This window comes from Sminthopsis crassicaudata, chromosome 1 (genome assembly GCF_048593235.1).
Source record: "Sminthopsis crassicaudata isolate SCR6 chromosome 1, ASM4859323v1, whole genome shotgun sequence".
Classification (NCBI taxonomy): Eukaryota; Metazoa; Chordata; class Mammalia; order Dasyuromorphia; family Dasyuridae; genus Sminthopsis; species Sminthopsis crassicaudata.
Window position 1 is genome coordinate 329,799,027 of NC_133617.1, and position 21,325 is coordinate 329,820,351.

A 21,325-nucleotide genomic window follows, 5' to 3' on the forward strand; every position below is an offset into this window, starting at 1 on the left:
GTGGATCTCTACTAAGAAATTAAAAAAAAAATAGGACAAGCAAGTTCTTCTAAAATAAATAGGAAGAAATAGACCAACACAATGTGACTAAGATCTGCTGTTTGTATATGTCATTCCTAATAAGGAAAAGAACAAAGGAATCTCCAAACAGATTAGAAAAACTAGACCCAAATGGAATAGTGGCAATTCCTTAAAAACTCTAAATGAGAATCAAGATCTTGTTATTTATCATTAAAAATTCTTAGTTGGTAGGAAGATAGTGAAAGCCTCGCAATCTATTCCTTTCATTAAATGACTAGGGTCAATTGTGGATCATGCACAATTAGCTTCCTTTTTTGAAAATTTTAAAGTTAACTTTAAACTTAAATACAAAGAGAAGATTCAATATAAAATAATAACTTTCCATTTCATGAAAACCTAAATAACAAATATTACACATTGTTTTCAATGCTGTTCAGCTTTTCTTTGCTTCCTATAGGTTTTCTTTTGTTTTTTTTCTGGGCACTTTTTATTTTTCCCCCTCATTCCCCCTCTTCCAAAAAGTTTACAATTAAGTGCAGGTACACACCCATGTCTGTATATATATGTATATACACACATACACCACACACCACACACCACACACACACACACACACACACACACACACACACATATACATGTACATAGATATCTATAAACATATACTTATGTATATAAATATTCACTCATACACATCTATGGAAGACTGGACTCCTTCCACTTTGTCATCTGTTTCTCTGAAGGTGAATAGCATCTTCCTTCATAAAGCCAAGTCTTGCTGTGTTTACTAAATGAATCTCAACATTTCCTATGCCATAGCAATTCCAACTTAATAATATTCTGAGAGACTGTCTATGAAAATCTTTCCCAATTTTCTACATTCCTTCTATTCTTGATTACATAGATTTTATTTAAGAAATATTTACTTAACATAATCAAAATGATCCATTTTACACTTCAACAATGCTCTCACCTTCTAATATGATTTAAGATCTGATATCACTGAATCTGCTTCTTTTACATCTTTCCTCTCTACTTCCTCTGGTTTCTTTGAAGTTCCTTTTGTTCTCCCAAATGAACTTTGTTATTATTTTTTTCTAACCCAATGAGATAATTTTTAGTAATTTAATTGAGATGACATTGCACAAAGAGATTAATTAGGTTAAAATTTTATTATATTTTTATTATATTGGCTTTGTCTACCCATGAGCAATAAATATTATTTCACTTATTTAGATCTGAATTTATTTGTATAAAAGGTATTTTGTATTTATGTTCATATAGTTCCAGTGTCTGTTTTGGTAGGTATTATCTCAGGTATTTTATATGATCTAGTTATTTTACATAGCCTAAAACAATATTGGATAATATTGTTAACATATAGTATTTTCTTATTTTTCTCTTTTGATTAAATCTATTTTAGTTTAAATTTTGTCTGAGATCATGATTACTATCCTTTCTTTTTTTTACATAATAAATTCTACTTCTTACCTTTCTTTTACCTTTGTGTGTGTATCCAATTTTTATACCATTTTCTAAAAGCAACATATAGTTGAATTCAAAATTTTAATTTGCTTACAATTTTCAATTTATGAGTAAAATCATTCTATTCATATTCAAAGATATAATTGCTTATATATTTTCCTCCTACCTGTTTTTTTATCTAACTACCCAAATAAAAGTGGGAACCATAAAATAATTTATGTAAGCAATTTGACCTTATTGAATCCCTTATAACTGGTCTTAATGTTTACTTTATATATATCTCCTGGATGTCATATGTCTAATTTTCTTTAAGTTCAAAGTTCCCTTAATTTCCCTTAAGATTTTGTTACAACTATTTAAAAGTATTTCAGTTCATTAAATTAAATATCCATTTTTTTTTCCCATTCAGGATTATACTTTGCTGGGTAAATTAGCTTTGTACACAATGACAGCTCTTTTGTTCTATGAAACATAATATTCCAATCTTAAAAATCTAGATATTTTGACCAAGGTTCTGAGAGTCCATAATTCTTATTAATCCAATTTCCTGTTTTCCCTTGAAAGTGGTTTCTTAAAGATGTCTAAGGTTAAGGAGAAACTTATAAAAGCCTATGCTATTTGTTTGTACTTTGGTGTTCAATACAAGAAGCAGACAGAAGCAATATCTTTTGTTTGTGTCCTGAGGGACTAAGACTACTAATGTGTGGTAGATAATGGGAGGCAGACCAGCTAACCATGAAGAAAAATATCCTAATAATTACAATTGTCTCAAAATGGAGTGGGCTACCTTAATAGATAGTGTGTTCCCTTTTATTACATATATAAAAGCAGATGCTGGTTGAACATTTATCATGGATATTAGAGAGGGAATTCAAGTCTTAGAAGGTCTAAAGTGGTGACCTTCTAAATTGAAGACCCTATGATTATAATAATCTACTTTTCTTTTGATAATAGTGTTCTTACTGTTCCATTTATATGTAAAATTAGTGAATTTACCAATAAACTCTGATTTGACATTGAATATTCGTATAAGACACTATTAGATATTGTAGGAATTTAATTTTTTAGCTTTTAGTTTAGTTTGTTCCTACACAAAAATCTGAGAATGTTACCAAAAAAGATAATGCCAAGTAGATTAACTTGATTTCGATAAAGGTGAAGTATTTTATGTTATTTTAGTTGGAGAAAAGTGTTGTTGCTATAATGAGCAGCCTATACACTCTTGATATATGAAAATGAGAATTGGTTCTAAAAGGTTATTTATTCTTTTTGGAGAAGTTTTTGTTTTTTTAAAGGAGACAATTGAAAAGGGCAGTGAAATAAGCTAGGTTTAAATGTTCTTTTTGCTAGGTCTGTCAAGAGTCCAATTACAAGCAAGAGGATAGCTAATATTATTGAACACATGACCTATGAGGTTTATAAATATGCCGCCCGAGGATTGTATGAAGAACATAAGTTCTTGTTCACATTGCTGCTTACTCTGAAGATTGATATACAGAAAAACAGAATAAAACATGAAGAGTTTCTCACCTTTATTAAAGGTCAGTTCAACAATTAGATGGTGGGAGTAGTGGGGATTATAGTAAATGTCCTTGAAATAAACTCTTTTTCTCATAGAATTTCCTCTTGTTTTTAATTTAATATTTGATATAGTGCAACTTGAGGTGAGTAAAATTGGATTGTGGAATACTATTTCATTTTACTTATGTCAGGAACATTTGGAGAAAATAATTATTTGCTTTTTCACTCAAAAATTATCATAGAGATTTTTGCTATTTTAGATCTTTGAATAAATCTTTTATTTTTCTTTTCAAGGGGTTATCATTTACATATATATAGTTATTGACTTAAAAACTAAACTCATAAACAGATGGATTGTAGAAGAGGATCTCTGATTTTTCTTTTGGAGGAAACTTATATTTATATTTGAATAGGATTAGCATTATAGTATTAAAGCTAAAAGGGATTTTAATTGGAGTCTAGATGAAGCCTCTCATTTTATACATGTGAAAACTAAGGTCCATAGAACTTAAATGATGTTTTCTAATTCATAGAAATAATTAATGGCAGAACTTAGATCTATATCTTCCAACTCAAAATCCACTGTTTTTCTTCTATTACATAATTCTTTAAAAGTCTTTTAAGTGTTATACTGCATATATTGCTGGAAGACCTGATTGTTAATCTTCAAATGATTACTCTCTGTGTGACCCTGGGCAAGTCCTTTAACCTCTCTCCCTCAGTTTTCCCATCTATAAAATGAGGAAAATAATAGCTTATTCTGAAGATAAGATGAAAAAATGCTTTGCAAAACTTAAAGTATTATATAAATGCTATCACTTCCACTACAATCACTGTTATCACAATTACCATCACCATCACCACCACCACACCCAATCCCCACCACTCCTACACTCCCATCATCATCATCATCATCATCATCATCATCATCATCATCATCATCATCATCATTTTTAGAATCCTTAAAGCCATTTGAAAATGTTATTTAGTATATAAAGAGTTTAGGCATTATCTTAAATTCTCTACAGCTTTCTTACCACAATGTGCATTTCCTGGGATGAAATAATAATTATCTAGGTGGCTTTGAAGAAGCAGCAGATAATTGGAGAATTAGCAGGGTGAGATAATTTTCAATAATCATGAGAATTTGACTTTAAAATATCATGAGGATTTATTTTCTTTATTTTTTGCCCATTAGCGGTCCCTCTAGCTTGGTGTGATTTAATCTAAGTATAGGAAAGATTGAAACATGGGCTACATAGAATTTTTAAAAAATAATGTACTTATATTAGTTCAGACTATGAACTAGCAGCTTAGATCAGCATTGATAGACTTTTGGTGCCTGTATTGAATGACTAGGATAGGTAAAGTGGTACAAGGCAGTTCAAAATATATTTTTAAAATGGCTGATGTCTGGGGCCACATTTAATACCTTGTCCTAAACATTTGCAGTTATTTTTTTTTCCTCTAGGACCTTAGTTATCACCTGAATTTTTTTTGTGTGCGGAGGGGAGAGTTGCCATGGTGATTGCTTGTTATTTATTTAAAGAGTTATTTTTTATCTTTAAATATTGCCCTTAAATAGTAGCAATTTATTTTGTTAGCATACCAAAGCTATTTATTGAACTGTTTTTAAAATCTCACAAATATATTGATTCTGTGGGAATTTATTGAAGAAAATATGGAAAAGGTAATGATTTGGTAACATTTATATGTGGATAAAATAGACATTTGCTGAATGAATGTCTTGAGTATATACTTGACATTATTTTCTGAGTGCTTCTTAGCAATTACTAAACTAGTCTCAGAATTGGAAGACCTCAAATACATCTAGATTAGGTAATATCTGACCAAGATTCTTTTCTATCATACCCTTCATAAAGATCTACTCCCTTCATAAAGATATCCATTTAGGAAGAGAACTCATTGCTATGGATTCAGGATATTTTACTCTTGGATAATTATAATCATGAACACTCTCCTCCCTGCTCTATAGCATTGTCTTCATTTCTCAGTTTTTTTGAATTTATATGGCATATTTTGCTATTCTTTGACTAGTTATCATATCAAAGAAACTCAAAGTTAGAGTAATCTCAAGGTCATCTAGTCTAATCCTTCTGGAATATAGCTGGCATGTGATCATCCAATCTTTGCTGAAGAGTTCTAGGAGGAGAAAATCTATTGTTTCCTAACAGGACTCATTTTATATCTGGATAAGTCTAATTGTTAGAGAGCTTTCCCTTTTATTCTTCTTAAAGCTATATTTCTGAAATAAAAACTCATTACTCCTAATTCTGTGCTTGGTCCAAGCAGAACAAATATGAAATCACCATTAAGACAATTTCTCAGTTGCTCTATTTTTGTAAAAGAGTTCGAGTTAGTTAAATTTTCCCATCACTAAAATATTATGTGGCCATAATTATCATGATTGTCACCTGTTTTCTAAATTCCTTGCTTCATTTCTTTTTTAGAGGTATTCTATAAATACCTCCTTAACATATTATCTCTTCATTTTATTTTCCATTAATCTTCATGAAAATGTTGCTGCTATTCCTTTCTCATGTCAGAGTGTGTATCTTCTCACAAGAGTATATAAACTTAATACATAAAGTGACTATCTTTTTTTACCTTATTATCTTTTCAAAGTATTCCTTTTTAAATTCATAATTTAACCAGAGTTCTTATTCCAAGAAGTGTCAAAAATGCTTAAAAAGTCAATTTTGTATTCATCTCTAGGATATTTAGTTTGCTAAGCCTGTTACCCATAATTTTTGCCTGTGTAAACATTATCAAAAAATAATCAAAATCATTATTTATGTAGATCTTTTAGGACATTGTCATTTCTTTTGTTATTTCGTTTTCTTTACTCTATATCCTAACCTCTGAGGTAACTTTAGTGGTTTTTTTTTAAGTTAAAAGTCTTTACATTTTCATCATAGAACATGAGGAGATTAACTTTAGTTTAAGGGCATAGATTTTATTTTTTATAATTAGATTTTAATTTTTTTCAATTGATTGATATTTTATTTTTTTCTTTTTTTCCCATCTCTTGAAAAAGAAAACTCCTATAAAACTGTACATTGTTACACAATATATATTCCAGTAGTGACCATACCTGAAAATGCATCTCATTAGTCAGTCACTTTTCTTTCAGGAAATTGATAGCATCCTATATCATCCTTTGGAATCAAAGTTGATTCTATATTCATTAGACTTTTTATGACTTGAAAATTATTTATCTTTCATAATACACTTGTTATAACATAAATTATTTTTTCTCAGTTCTGCTTTTTCCACTCTGCCTCAATTTAAACAAGTCATCTGAGGCTTTTCTGAAACCACTTCTCTTTATAATTTTTTATAACTTAACATCTTATAAAAATAATAAAGGAAGTCATTTCACAAAAAACACTTCTTTTATTATTTTTATAAGATGGTATAGTACTATATAACATTCATATGCCATAATTAGTTAAACCATGTCTAATTTGACAGGAAATTCCTTAATAGACAGACATAAAAGAGCGTCTATAAATATATTTGTTTATAAAGAACTTTTTCTTCTTTTTAAAAATCTCTTTCAGACACAGGCCTAATAGTATCTCTTTGTCAAATGTGAAACGATTTAGTAGCTTTGGGGGTATAGTGACAAACTGCTTTCCCAGAATTCATGAGCCAATTCACTAATTTTGTATATTGTTTCCATCTTCATTCCCTTTCTTTTTAATAGCCTTTTAAATTAGATCCAAAGACTTTAGATAAATATATTTTTATTGACTTTTCTTAGTTATATTCCATATCTGAATAAGAGTATATTCCTGTTGTATTTTAAGCAGAATAATCCAGAAATATATATATCTCATTCTCTGATATTTTTTGGGCTGTTTTTTATTCTACCAGTTTTGGCTTTTTCTCCTGAATCTTTACCAATAATCTGCAATAAAGATCAAAATGCCACCCACATCCCTAAGTTTACATTTTTTTGTTTTGCTCTGGATTTTGTGATACTTAGAATTATTTTTTATATTTTTTTTTCTGGTGTAGGTATCATATGAGCCCATATGAATTGCCAGGAATGGATAGTGATCATTAGGTTTGACATGTCTCAAGAAGCTCTTTTTTTTTTTTTTTTTTTTTTTTGTCATGTCATAAAGAGTATCCTGGCATAGAGTAAGCAGGCTAAAAGATAACTGATCGGGAGTCATTGATTACCACTACCCATCTCGTTTAATTCTGACAATTACTATAGAACCATTTATCTGAGGCTTTTGCCAAGTACTTTTTGGAAATCAAGAAGCTAATTCTTTTTTAGATTACACAAAAAGTGGACTTTGAGGGAAGAGATGGCTTTTAATAAATGAAAACATGAAGAAAATATATTCTAGGAATAAAGTATGGTTTGTAAAAACTCAGAGAAATAGAATAGGACAGAGTGACATAAGGGAACAACTAATGTAGTGTTGGGTTGGAAGAAAGATTGAATGAAGTATGCCATGAAGCTAGATAGATAGACATGGACCAGATTGCTAATGGCATAAGATATCAGGCTAAGCAATTTATTTTTGTCCTATAGGTTTTAGTGAGCCATTGGAGGTGAACAGGGGTTAGACCTAAAGATTACAAAGCTTAATTTCACCTACATATGAAGGACAAATTAGAGAAGAGAGCAATAGGGACAAAAGAAAAATAGTTTAGAAGTTATGAGAAAGAGAGACAGAGAGACAGAGACAGAGACAGAGACAGAAATAGAGAGATTTAGAAAAATAGAGAAAAATTGAGACAGAGAAGAGACAGAGAGACAGACAATGAAACATACAGAGAGATAAAAAAGAGAATTGGAGGGAAAAGGAGAAAGAGAGGAAAGGAGAGTGAAAAAAATGATATTGATAATGTGGTATTATTCAGTTGTTTTCATTCATGTCAGATACTTTGTGACCACTTGGGTTTTTTTGGCAGAGATACTGGATTGGCTTGTCATTTCTTTCTCCAGATCATTTTATAGATGAGGAAACTGAAGCAAACAAGATTAATTGACTTGAGTATTATACAACCAGTAAGTGTCTAAGGCCTGATTTGCTAGATGGCACAGTGGATGGAGCGCTAGGTCTGAAGTCTTCTTGACTTTGTTCCTTTGTTCAAATATGGCCTAAGATACTCACATGCGGTGTGACCCTGTATAAGTTACTAAACTCTGTTTGCCTCAGTTTCCAAGATGTGTAAAATGAGCCGAAGAAGTAAAAGACAAACTATCCCAATAGCTTTTCCAAGAAAACTCCAAATGGGTCCCCAACATTAGATAAGATTGAAACAACTAAATAATAATAACAACAATAAGAATAGGGTGGTAGTAATGGTATCAGGATAGAAATGATATGACTTAGCAGCTGATTGAAGAGCATGATAGAGGGAAGGGTCAAAGATGATTCCAAGATTTTGAATTTGGATAAGGAAGAACATGGTATAGGCACCAACATTTTGGTAGGAGATACTGGTTTAAGGAAGAAGATAATTAGTTTGTTTGGGATACATTGAGTTTTTGGTACCAGTAGGACATCTGAGAAGAACTAATATCAGTGTAAAATACAAGACTCAAATAAGGAGAGAAATTAAGATTGAATAAATAGATTTGCAATTCATCTACATAAAGGAGACATTTGAAATCATGAGAAAGGTTGAAATTGTCATTCATTCAACAAGCATTTAAGTACTTATGCTGTACATATTTTTCTAAGTAGGGCTATAAAGAATAACAAAATATTTGCTTTCAAGCATATTATTTGCTAATGGAGGAGACAATGTGTAAATAGTTATGTACCTGAGAATACACAAAATATTTATAGTGTAAATAGAAGACAAACTGAGAGTAGGTTAGAGAGGGAGGGAGAAAGTTTTCTGCAGATGGTAGAATTTGACCAGAGTCTTAAAGAAAACTAGGGAATCTAAAAAGAGGACATGCAGAGAGAGAGTATTCTAAGATGATGATCAACTAGTACAGATGCACAGAATTTAGAATTAGGATGTTAGATAAGAAGAATAGCAAAGTGGGTTAATACAATTGGATCATAGAATGCACGAAGAGGAATAAACTATATATAAGAAGATTGGAATGATTGGAAGAAAGAAGTGCACAAACTTTTGCATTTATATAATAATTTAAAACTTGCATCTATAATAATTATTTCATTCAGTCCCCTTCACACTCTGATAGCTGTAGATAGTATTCCCTTTTTATAGGTAAATAAAATGGGACAAATTAAATGACTTATTCAATATTATATATCTAGAAAATGTTTGAGATAGGATTTGAACTGAGACGTCTTAATATGTCCTAAATTTGACCCTCTACTCCTCCAATACTGCCTCTGAGAGTGTAAAAGAAAGAAGATGATAATTTCAGGGAAGACAAAGTTAGTGGTGGTGTCAGAGGAAGGTGAACCAACAAGAATAAGATTTGAATGGTAAGAAGAGATCTAGAAAGGGCAGTGTCTGTGATGTAGAAAGAGAAAGTACTTCTAAAAAGAGTGATCAATAGTGTACATTCTGCAGAAAGTTTAAGCATGGGTAGGCTAAAAAACAAAAAAAGCATTTTGATTATTATGCTAGGAAATAAAAAAAATTTTGACTGACAAAATATTTATTTGAATAAGGCTGGTATTTCCCTTTAGTAGATCTGTTTCTATACTTGGATTGTAACTTGTACAATGAAAAAATATCATTTATTTGCCAGGTTATATTGTGAATGAAAACATAGGAGCAACATCTATGCTTAATGGAAAAATATACTTGTACTGAAAGGACATATAAAATAAACGTAATCAATATGCAGGGAAGGAAAGTAAAAGAGTTTACTGAATTTTGGAACAGGATCTTTATAAATAGCATCAACACAGAGCATCACTGACAACTCTGATAAATGTTTATCCTTAAATCTGCTGCTTGTGTTAACATTGAATAATTATTTTTTTCTCCCAAGATTAGATCACACCCCTCCAATGTTTTAATTTGACTTCAAACTTTATTATTAAAAACAAATATAATTTTATGTTTGTGAAATTCCAAACTATAAAATATTAAGAGGAATCTAGAGAAATTTTTCTAAAATGCTTTTAAGTATAGAAAAAGTTTTTATACTATTATTTATTCAATCTTATAGGTGGTGCTTCATTGGATCTTAAAGCTTGTCCTCCTAAACCATCCAAATGGATCCTGGATATGACATGGTTGAATTTGGTGGAACTTAGTAAACTTAGACAATTTTCAGATGTTCTTGATCAAGTAGGTAACATTTAATTAAATTTATAATATGTAAAGTACACTGATCATCCATTGATTGCTAAGGGTTCAGGAAAAAGGAGAAATTTTCTTTTACATCTTTATTCTGACATCTATACAGCTTTTCCTTTTTAGTCAACAAACTACTATTCTATTTTTACCATTCTGACAATGGTAAGAAACAACTCAGTTGGGCCTTTTGAATTTTCTAAATAGAAAAGTTTATGGATGAAGAGATAAAAAAGATATCTTGTATGTTAGGGGTAATATAGTATAATGTTAGCTTTTTTATTCCTTTTACATTTATATAGTTGTTTATCAAAATGATTTAGTGAAAAGTCTTTTAAAATTAAACAAACACTATCTTGTTGATGACTTATTTGTTTCTTTTTGTGCAGTCTTGAACTCCTATTAAACTTAGATAAATACATGTGCATAAATCCATTTTATATACTCTTATTAGTTTCCAATCTGGACTTTGAACAAAATCAGCAAATATGCTTTTCCTCAGTGTGATTACCAAAATGTCAAAAAACCTTATTCCTAAGATACTTGTCTAAATAGATTTCTATCTAAAGGGGGAAAACCCCTCAGTAAAACCAAAATGAAAAAAAAACCAAACTTTAGAAATATAAGTCTTATACTTCTGATAGACCTAATATGCCCAAATGCAGACCATCACATTATTTGTAAACTGAATCATTATATGAATGAAAGGAATGAAAGGAATAGCTTCTGATAAAGAAACCATATAAAATACAAGTTGGAAGTTTGCCAACAGCAAGCAGGACATAGGACATGCTTAGTTCACAATTTCTACATATCAGTTAGAAACAGAACCTTAAGAAATTTTTTTTTCTGGAGCCAACTAAGGTTGATTATTTTTAGCTCTAACTTCATAAGACTTACCAGTTCCAGATAGAGGGAAATATTTATATTTTTCTGCCCTCTATAACTGTTAAAGCCACCATCTGTGTTTTCTTTGATACCCAATAGTATAATACAGAGCTAACTACAAATTGGTGGCTTCTTGTTGGTTGCAGGCCAGATGGGAAGTGTGCCAACTATGAGTATGGCACATATTGTGCTGCCATTTTCATATTTTCTTACTTATTACATCTTGTTTTTCCTTTTTGAATTCTCATTGTGTCTGTGGCAAGTAAGTTGAGAGTTGTATTTTCCAAAAGCAAATTTCACAATAATGAGGGAATGCATAGTTGAATCTCTTCAACTATGTTCCTTTGGTTGTGTTACCAATACTTGACATAACACAAGATTTAATTAATTTAACAAGTTCTGACTTTTTCAGAGTTTAAATAAATGTTGTTTATTGAAAACAAATGTAGAAAAATAAGAATTCTTTTATATGAAAATAAGTAAATGAGTTTCAAAACTTTGCCAAGCTTACTTCAAGCTACCACCACCATGATCTTTCTTATGTGCCCCATAGTATTCCTTTTTCCTTGTTGGCATTAATATTTGAATGTCCTGTATTCATTTGTTATCTAGTTTTGTATCTGAAATATGTTTTATTTGGAATGCATATTCTCTCATCTGGCCCACTTATAATTTAGAGTTCTAAGTGACCAAAGAAGTCAAGTACAAGCCTCTTATTTTATAGTTGAGAACACCAAGGTCTGAAGAGGCTAAATAATTTGCCTAATATAGCATAGGCAGTGAGTGTTTAAAGAAGCAACTGAACTTATATCTTGCTAACTTTTTTCCAATTCTCAAGCCACCATTCTATGCTATCTCAGTTTTTGCTGTTTGGAAAAATAATTTATTCCTGGATGTGCTTTGCTCAATATTTTTTTTACTTTTTTTTCACTCAAAAATATTTTATTCAAATACTCATCAAATTAATTTAGCCTTTGAATTTATATCTTTTGTATATTTTATGTATTTATTCTTTCCATTTTCAGTTGTCTAGGCCTGTAATTTGGACTATTAGGGGCCAAAGAATATGGAGCATATTTTTTAGCTCTTTGTACATAATTTAAACATTTTGACAATCTTGTTTCAGGTACTAGCATTTATTTATCACTTACCATATGCCAGATACTATCCTGAGTGCCTGAAATAACAAAAAAAAGCCAATAGACATACCTCACTCTTAATGAACTCACAATCTAAACAGAGAAGACAACAGGCATACAACTATGTTTAAATGAGATATATACAGGATTATTTGGAAATAATCTACAGAGGAAGGCACTAGGATTAAGAAGGTATAGGAAAAAGCTTTTTGTAATAGATGGGGCTGCCCCTGAGACTTGAAGGAAACCAAGGAGTCCGGGAAGACAAAATGAGGAGGGAAAGAATTGCAGCCATGGGGACAGCCAGAGAGAATGACAGCATCTTGAAAATGGAGTACCTTGTGTAGGTTAGTGTCATTGGATAACAGTGAATGTGGGAGGAAGATGTAAGAAAACTAGAAAATAGAATGTGGCTGGTTGTAAAAAAACTGGAGGATTTTATGTTTGATCCTGAAGTTGATGGGAAGAAACTGAAGTTTGTTAAATAGGGGAGAAGGTGATATAACCATACCTGCACTTTAAGAAAATCAATTTGATATTTGAGTGGAAGATATATTAGTAGAGAAATATATGTTAGGCAAACCAACCAATAAGTTGGTAATATTCCATGCATATAAAACACATTTTCTATTTATGAAGGCCTCTATGTAGATTATAGTCAAAACATCAGTGAAGAGAAAGCAACATATAGGTAGATGACACAAAGGTAAAAATCACAAGCTCTTCAATTGGATTGAAATAGGGAGTGAGAGAAAATGAGAAATTATGGATCACATAGATTGAAAGCTTGATGTATAGTGTAGTAATAGAATAGTATAGTGATAGTGTAGTATTAGTGTAGTAATAGAAAAGTTAGGAAGGGGGTACAATATCATGGCAATTGTAATAAGCTCAGTTTTGGACATGTTTAACTTAAGATATACCAATTTGAAATATTTACTAAGCAATTTGAGAAGTTAAAGAACAGGGTAGAAGAGGGATCAAGATTGGAAAATTAGATCTAATAATCATCAGAATATATATGATAATTAAATAAATGGAAACTAATAAGATCTCCAAGCAAAATAGTAATAGATGGAAACACAAAGAGGACTTAGGCCATAGCATAGGGCAGGGAGTGTGTAGAATATCATCATTAATAGGTATGATCTGAATGAAGATCCAGCAAAGGAAATTTTGGAGCAGTCAGACAGGTATAGGAGAACCAAGATTGAAAATGTTATGAAAAGAAGTAAAAGGTCCTATATGTGCAAAAAATGTTTGTAGCAGCTGTTTTTGTGGTAGCAAATAATTGGAAAATGAGTAGATGCCCATTAATTGAGGAATGGCTGAACAAGTTGTGGTATATTAAGATAATGAAATATTATTGTTCTATAAAAATGATGATCAAGCTGACTTCAGAAAGGCCTGAAAAGATTTATATCAACTGATGCTGCATGAAATAAGCAAAACCAGAATTATGCTGTACATAATAACAACTAGAATGTGCACTGACCAATTATGAAAGACTTGGCTCTTTTCAGTGGTTCAGTGATCTATAGTAATCCCAAAAGACTTTGGACAGAAAATGCCATCTGTATACAGAAAAAAAAAAAAGAGACCGAATATAAATCAACACATTCTATGTTGACTTCTTTTTTTTTTTTAATCTCTCCCAGAGATTTTTTTCCTTTTACTCTGATTTTTCTCTCCCAACATGATACATAAAGCAATGTGTGTTAAAAATAATTTAAAAAATAAACCGTAAACAAAACAAAAAGAAACGTAAACAAAAAGAAGGTGTTATAAAAACCTAAAGAGAGAGTATTAATTAAGGAACAGAGGGTGATTGATAGTGGCAGAAGCTGCAAAGAAGTCAAGAAGAAATAGGATTGAGAAAAGCTCATTGAATTTGGCACTCAAGAGATTGGTAGAAGGGAACTTCAATTATATGATGAATTCAGATGCCAGACTGTAGATCAGTGGCCCTCAAACTTTTTAAATAGGGGACCATTTCACTAAACCTCAGACTGTGGGAGGGGCAGACTATAGTAAAAACAAAAACTCACACTCACACTCCCCCCCTCAGCCCATTTGCCATAACCGGCTGGCCGCATAAAGGTCCTCAGCAGGCTGCATCTGGCCCGAGGGCCTTAGTTTGAGAACCCCTTCTGTAGATTATTAAACTAACGGTGAAGGAAAGTGGAAAGAAATATTGGAGATATCCTCAATTTTAATATAATAATACATTTCTAATTTTGATTGATGTTGAGCAAATGAAAATTCTTAAGATTGAATTATTAAAATATTTTTCAATTAATTTTATTCCTTATGAAATACATGCTTAAAAAACCTACAAAATATATAAAGATAAATACATAGAATTTGCCATGTCATGGTGTTAACACAGCTTGAATCTGGAGTCAATCTTATTTGATTTTTAACTTGGCTCTCGCTCTTTTGCAATCAAATATAAAGCTTAACAAAAAAGCAAAACGAGTTCAAGGCCACAAATGTTTAGTGGTCCAGAACTTCTGATGAAAAAAAGTTTTTTGCAATGGATTATAGCCTGATTTTCATGTGATGTGGCATGTTTTATCTTTTGATATTTTAAGATTTCAAGAAACGAAAAACTGTGGAAAACTTGGTTTGATAAGGAAAATCCTGAGGAGGAACCTGCTCCAAATGCTTATGATCAATCTCTTGACTGCTTTCGACGTCTATTGCTTATTAGGTCCTGGTGTCCTGATAGAACCATTGCACAGGTAAATTATAGATTAAGAGCATATTAGAGAGGAGGGTTATAACAGACATAATCTAGTTTAAAATCTTCATTTTATAAATGAGGAAATTGGAGTATCAGGCATAAGAAAAATGAATACTTTTTAAGCATTTTAAATTAAATCATATATTTTATATGTTAATTTTAATGAGATCCTCATCTGTTAGGATTACTAAGTGAAAACTCAGGTTGTCTGGACAGTGACAAGGTGAGAATTCAGGTTTTCTGGACAATTACAAGGTGAGAACTCAGGTTGACTTGATAGAAGGAGCAAGCTCATTGGCTGAAGTGGTTCTTCCCAGAAGCCCTTGCATTATCCCACGCCCATTCTCTGGGAGGATAAAAAGCAACAGTGGGCCTGGAAAGTGAGTCTACATGGAGAAGGATAAGAGTTGGAGGAGATTCAAGGAGAGGACTTTGCATTGCATCAGGCTTGACGGGGCTCTCTGCAGGAAGGGAAGTCACTTCTCTGGACAAGAGTTAACAGCAACTGCCTGGAGACAACGGTTCGTTACAGGAAGAAGAATCTGTCGGAGAGATTTGAGTAGAAGACACAGCAGATCTCTTCCCAGAGAGTGATCCGGCAGCTTCTAGAGACGACAGCTCGCTACACTCATCCCATCCTAGAATGCTATATTTAGAGTCCACACATCTAGGTTGAACTCTTGCCTCTTTTATTTTTTATCTGTGTAACCATATATTCTTATGTCTTAAAACAAAACAAAATAAAACAAAACAAAAAAACTTTGACTTCAGTAATCCTACTAAATTCCAGGAATTGTGCTTAGTGTTGGGGATAAAAGAAAGACAGAATATAGTCCTTGCCCACAAAGAGCTCACATTCTATTGAGGGGAGAAATGTATATATAACAAGTCAAAAGGGCTAGAGAAAGTCAGAGCAAGGGATTGTAGTCATGTTTGAGAAGGCCACAATGAAGATCTACAGTTAGTTGGGAAACAAAAGGTTGGCTACTCTGGATAACTTCTTTAAATGGAGGATCAGGGAGTATACTCTCTGTTGTCCATCCTGCTCCCTTTTCAATCAGAAGAAAGACTTGTTATGGTCAGGCAAGCTGAGGAGGTATAAGTTTCAAATTTTATGTGATCTTCTAGGAAAATGAGTTTCTGGAGATAATGATGAAGTCCGGAAGAAGAGCCATGTGGAATATTTATTTCTTTTTCTGACAGCACACTAGCAGTTTTTTTTTTTCTATGTACTTAAATTACTCTTGATATTTGAATCATTCTGGTAATACTGATACTTTATACTTTTATGGATGCTGTCTTAGTACTGTTCAATTCAGTATATATGGCCACTTATTAAGTGTCCCCTTTGGGAAGTATAATTCTTGACTAGAATATGAAATAGTGGAGTAATAATTATTGTTTTATAAATGACTGAAACATATTATTGGTGGTATGAGTAGATTATTAATTATGCGAAACACAGCATATAGAAACACAGCACAAGAAATGACCTAACAACTTTAAAAACTTAAAACCATATTCAGGCTTGGGGACAGCTTATTTATTCTACTGTGGTAATTTATTTTTTAATTGTTTTGAATATTACATTTTTCTAATAGTATGAAGTTAATATGTTGATGAGTAGGATCACAGAGTAAAATCATGACATAATATATAAGCAGTTATATAATCTTACATTATTATAATAGTCATCTATTATATTTTGGACAAGAATATCCAGAACAAAAAACCCAAAAAACCAAAACAAACCTACAAAAGATCCTTAGGTCCACAATTTTTCACATGGGAAAATTAGTGTTTCAGATGGCCAGAAAATATCTTGACCTGAAGAATTTTTAAATTTTATATGTTTGAATCAGAATATGACTGTCTTGAGAATCTAACTTCATGAAATCTTTGTAAAGCCTCTAGTCAAAAGACTTGACATTGTAGAAATTCTTTTGACTTCAAGAAGCTGGTTTTTTACTTCTACAAGTGAGTAATTTGAGGATTTCTTTAAATAAAGCACAGTGCAACAGTAACAAGAACTCCCTGAGGCTTATAGACAATTCTGTTATTAGAATTTTGCAGACTGTTTGTAATTGAGTGTCAAAGTACAATGGAATAGTTATCTCCTAATCCAATAGATAATTCCTCAATAAGGAAATAATATAGTCTCTATATACATACATTCACACATACATACACAATCACTTTAAACATTCCTGAAAATGAAATTTTCTTTAGGAATATCTTATTCTATTTTTAATATATATATTTAATTTTGTTTTGCTTTCTATAGGCCCGTAAATATGTCATGGATAGTATGGGAGAAAAATATGCTGAAGGAGTTATCCTAGATTTAGAAAAGACATGGGAAGAATCTGATCCACGAACCCCACTAATCTGTTTTCTCTCTATGGGCTCTGATCCTACTGATTCTATCATTGCACTGGGAAAAAAATTGAAAATAGAAACACGTTATGTTTCTATGGGTCAAGGTCAAGAAGTTCATGCTCGTAAGCTTTTACAACAGACCATGGCAAATGTAAGGAAACTACAAAAATTTTAATTTGGTATTATTTTTTATTCATAACTGGGTAACTATGAACATGAAAATGTAATGTCTTATGGTTTGTTAATATTGCTATTATGAACCTTAAATGTCTGTCTATCAATATATGAACACTTTTGGAGGAGGCCCTAAGATAAGTACTCCAAGTTCATTTTCAATATTACAATGAAATGAGATGTTTACAAGTCAGTGAGTAATTAATAATACATTTGGTTTGCCAAAATATGTAAAAAAGAAACCTGGTATTCAGCTTCTCTGGACTTCACTTTCTCCCAACTGACTGATTTTCTATCTCCTTATGCAGATGCATCGAGTTTGGAGGGCAAGACATAGTGACATATATAGTGACTTGTATGGTATTTAAAAATCCATCAATTAGGACAGCTCTAATTGCCTATGAATGGGAATTTTTATTCCTTAGGTAATATGGAATCTGCATTAGAGAAATCAGGGATAATCAGTTGATGAGATAGTTTTTTTAATCTTTTAGCAACTATTGTTTTTATTCAGTAATTTAAGTTGGGTTTGACTCTTTCTGACTCCATTTGCCATTTTCTTGGCAAAGATACTGGAGTGATTTTCAATTTATTTTTTCCAGCTCATATTACAGATGAGGAAACTGAGGCAAAAAAGCTAAGTGACTTGCCCAGGCTCACACATCTACTAAGTGTCTGAGGTCAGATACAAATTTAGTCCTTTCAGACTCCAGGCCTGGCATTCTATCTGCTATGCCATTTAGCTATCCAGTTAGATCATGGTAATCCCTCTTAAAGAAGGAAAGTAAGATGGGCATAAGCCTAATCCATGTATTAAGTAAGGAGAAGCTATTATCAGAAGCACTTAGAGAGAACTTAATATTATTGTCTACCTATTAGTATTTTTATATTTAATTCTTCCAGAAAAAAATCTGTTTGAAACATATGCTTTTAAGTATTTTACTATTTAGAAAATGTCTATGAGAGAATATTGGAAGAGTAAAAAATCTATACTTTCTTTAACACTTTGCTGAACTTTTTTATTGTTTGAATTTTGATAAGTGTCAGTGTTGTCCTGAACAAGTAACATTATATTCAATTAATCTTTTCTGTGACTGTGTAAATACTCACATTGTATCCTTTTGGACATACTTAAGAATCACAGAATTTTAAAGGTAGAAGAATGTTCAGAGGTTTCTTAAACTTTTCCCACTAACAGCCTCTTTTTACCAGAGAAAATTTTACCTGATTCTAAGTATATAGGTAGATAAATATTATACAAATCAAGCACTTACTGGTAAACCATAATTTTACAACCCTTACATTCACTTATGGGATTGCAACCCACAAACTGGTATATAGACCAATCCATACCAAAATAAAAATACCTTGTATAACATCTCCAATAAATTGTCCTCCAGTCTTTGTTTCAAGATCTCTATTGGAAGAAGTTCTAGAGATATCTCATTTAATTCTTAACTAACATTGGATGTTAGGAAAATTTTTCCAGATATCAAGCTAATATCTATCTGCAACTTTTCTCCATCAATCCCAGCTTTTTTTATCTAAGGCCAAGTCAGGCAAGTTTAATTTCTTTCCCATATAAGAATTCTTCATTTTATTGAAAGTTGCTCTCCCTAGAAATCTAATCTTTTATTTAGGCTAAAAATCCCAATTTCCATCCACTGATTCTTACTGTGACTGGAAAAATACCTCGATTTCTTGTTCTTGCTTCCTTATTCAAAAAATAAATTTTAAGGGTTTACATTTGAAAATCATTGGGATATGCTTTTAGGATAGAAAGATACATAAATCTCTGACTTCAAGGAGATTTCTTTTGGGGAGCATATAAAATAAATATAAATAAACATGAGAGAACAGTTTTAGATGAACAGTGAGGTTGATAAGATTTCAAGAGGTTGAAAAGTGAATGGACCTTAAGAAAGCAGAATCAGTGATTGTAGATTTTTTTTAGGAGCTTGGTAGAGAAGAGAGATATGGTATGATAGAATGACATGATGGAGAAGCAGAAGAAGTTTATTAGTTTGGTGGGGGTATGAATATATTAGTAATGAGTCAATAGAAAGGGAGAAATTAAAGATAAGAAAGTGAGATGGAAAAATCAATAGAGAAGGTTCCCAGAAAAATTATGTGGGAACTAGAGGAAGAGCATAATAGAAGAGTTAGATTTGGCAAAGAGAATAAAGTTCATCTTCCTGAGTGACAATTTAAAAGAAATCAGTTGAACAATTAAATGTCTTAAATATCATTGGAATACAGTTTAGCACCGGAATATAAAGAAAGGCTACAAGGTAAAGCAAACTTAAAACAAAGTGCTAAAACAAGCACGAAAACAAAACAAAATAAAAACAAACAAAATTGTGTCTGTCTTGAAGAAGCAAATATTCTAATGAGAAAGACAACATATAGTCTGTAGGTGTATTAAAGTTGAATACCGAGTAATTTAATCTGATAATGGAAGGCATTTAGCAGTCATGGGAATTTATGAAAGATCCCATATAGAGAGGATTTTTTAGGTAAGCATTAAGGATTTCAGTCAATTTACAAAGAGCAGAAAGTAAATAGAATATTTCAGGGATGAGAAAGAGTTAATGCAAAGGTACAGAGATGGGAACTGGAATACTGCATTTGAAAAATTATAATTAAGTCAGTATAGCTGCATGTTAGAGTACATAGAAGGAAGCAGACATAAAAAAAGAATGGAAAATTCAGAAGATAGATTATGAAAAAATCTAAATGCCAAACAGAAGACTTCATGGTTGATCCTGAAGTAAATGGGAAGCTATTGGAGCTCATCAAGGAGGGAGAAAATATAATCATAGCCATGCATGAGTGACTAAATTTAAGAGGCAAAAAGTGGAAGGCATAGAGAGGTTTTAATGTATGGAATAAGAAAAAATGATTTCCTTATCAATTGATAATTTCAATTCCTTTAGTAAAGTAATAGATTAGGTCATTTTTTAAGAGTCAAAGATTTGGGGGTAGTCACTAGGAAATGTTTTAATAGAGAATCAGAAATGGAAAAAAAATATATATTTTTGTTATAGGTAGGACTCAGATGAGGTAGGAAAAGGGGACAAGTGAATATGGGAAAAATAGAATATGAGTATGGGTTGGAGAAATGAACAGCATCTTTGGAAAAATTGACATGTAGGAAAGAATGAAAGAACAGATTATGATCAGGAAGAGAAATTCAGAAATAGAGACACAATCAAGGGTATAAATTGGTGGATGGTTGAATTAGATTAAATGTACTACTTGTGAGTTGAAAATGTTGATCAATTGAGACGTTAAAGGGTTTGAATGGGCAATAATAATGTCCCCTTTTTATATTGCTTTTAAAATGTAAGGTGCTTTTGGGGCTCCTTATTCATTCACAGATAAGTCTCTTTCAGATCTCTATTCAGTTTTATATTCTTTGTGTCTTTTTGAATTTCTTTCTTTTGAGGTTTCCATCCCACTAGAACTGACTTCATAATTATATGGAAATGTTGAGAACTCATAAAGAAATGAAAATTTCTGAGTATATCTGCAAAAATAACACCAAAACATAATGAAAACTAAGAATTAAAGATGCAAAGATGGCAATAGATACAGTGGAACTGGTTAATTTTACTAGCTAGACCACTTTTATTATTAGATGTTGGCTGTAAATCCTAAACGCTATTAGTATGAAAGGCAAAAATTTTGA

General features: G+C 31.5%; 1 protein-coding gene across 4 annotated transcripts in view; it reads left to right on the plus strand.

Moving 5' to 3' along the window:
• DNAH5 (dynein axonemal heavy chain 5) overlaps nucleotides 1-21,325 on the plus strand; it is a 392,301-nt gene that overhangs the window by 335,430 nt on the left and 35,546 nt on the right. For all 4 annotated transcript variants that reach the window (XM_074279122.1, XM_074279119.1, XM_074279121.1 and 1 more), the window contains exons 68-71: nucleotides 2,857-3,047; nucleotides 10,181-10,302; nucleotides 14,930-15,079; nucleotides 17,366-17,611. In XM_074279122.1, the coding sequence (XP_074135223.1) occupies nucleotides 2,857-3,047; nucleotides 10,181-10,302; nucleotides 14,930-15,079; nucleotides 17,366-17,611 (709 nt within the window). The remainder of the gene's footprint in view (nucleotides 1-2,856; nucleotides 3,048-10,180; nucleotides 10,303-14,929; nucleotides 15,080-17,365; nucleotides 17,612-21,325) is intronic.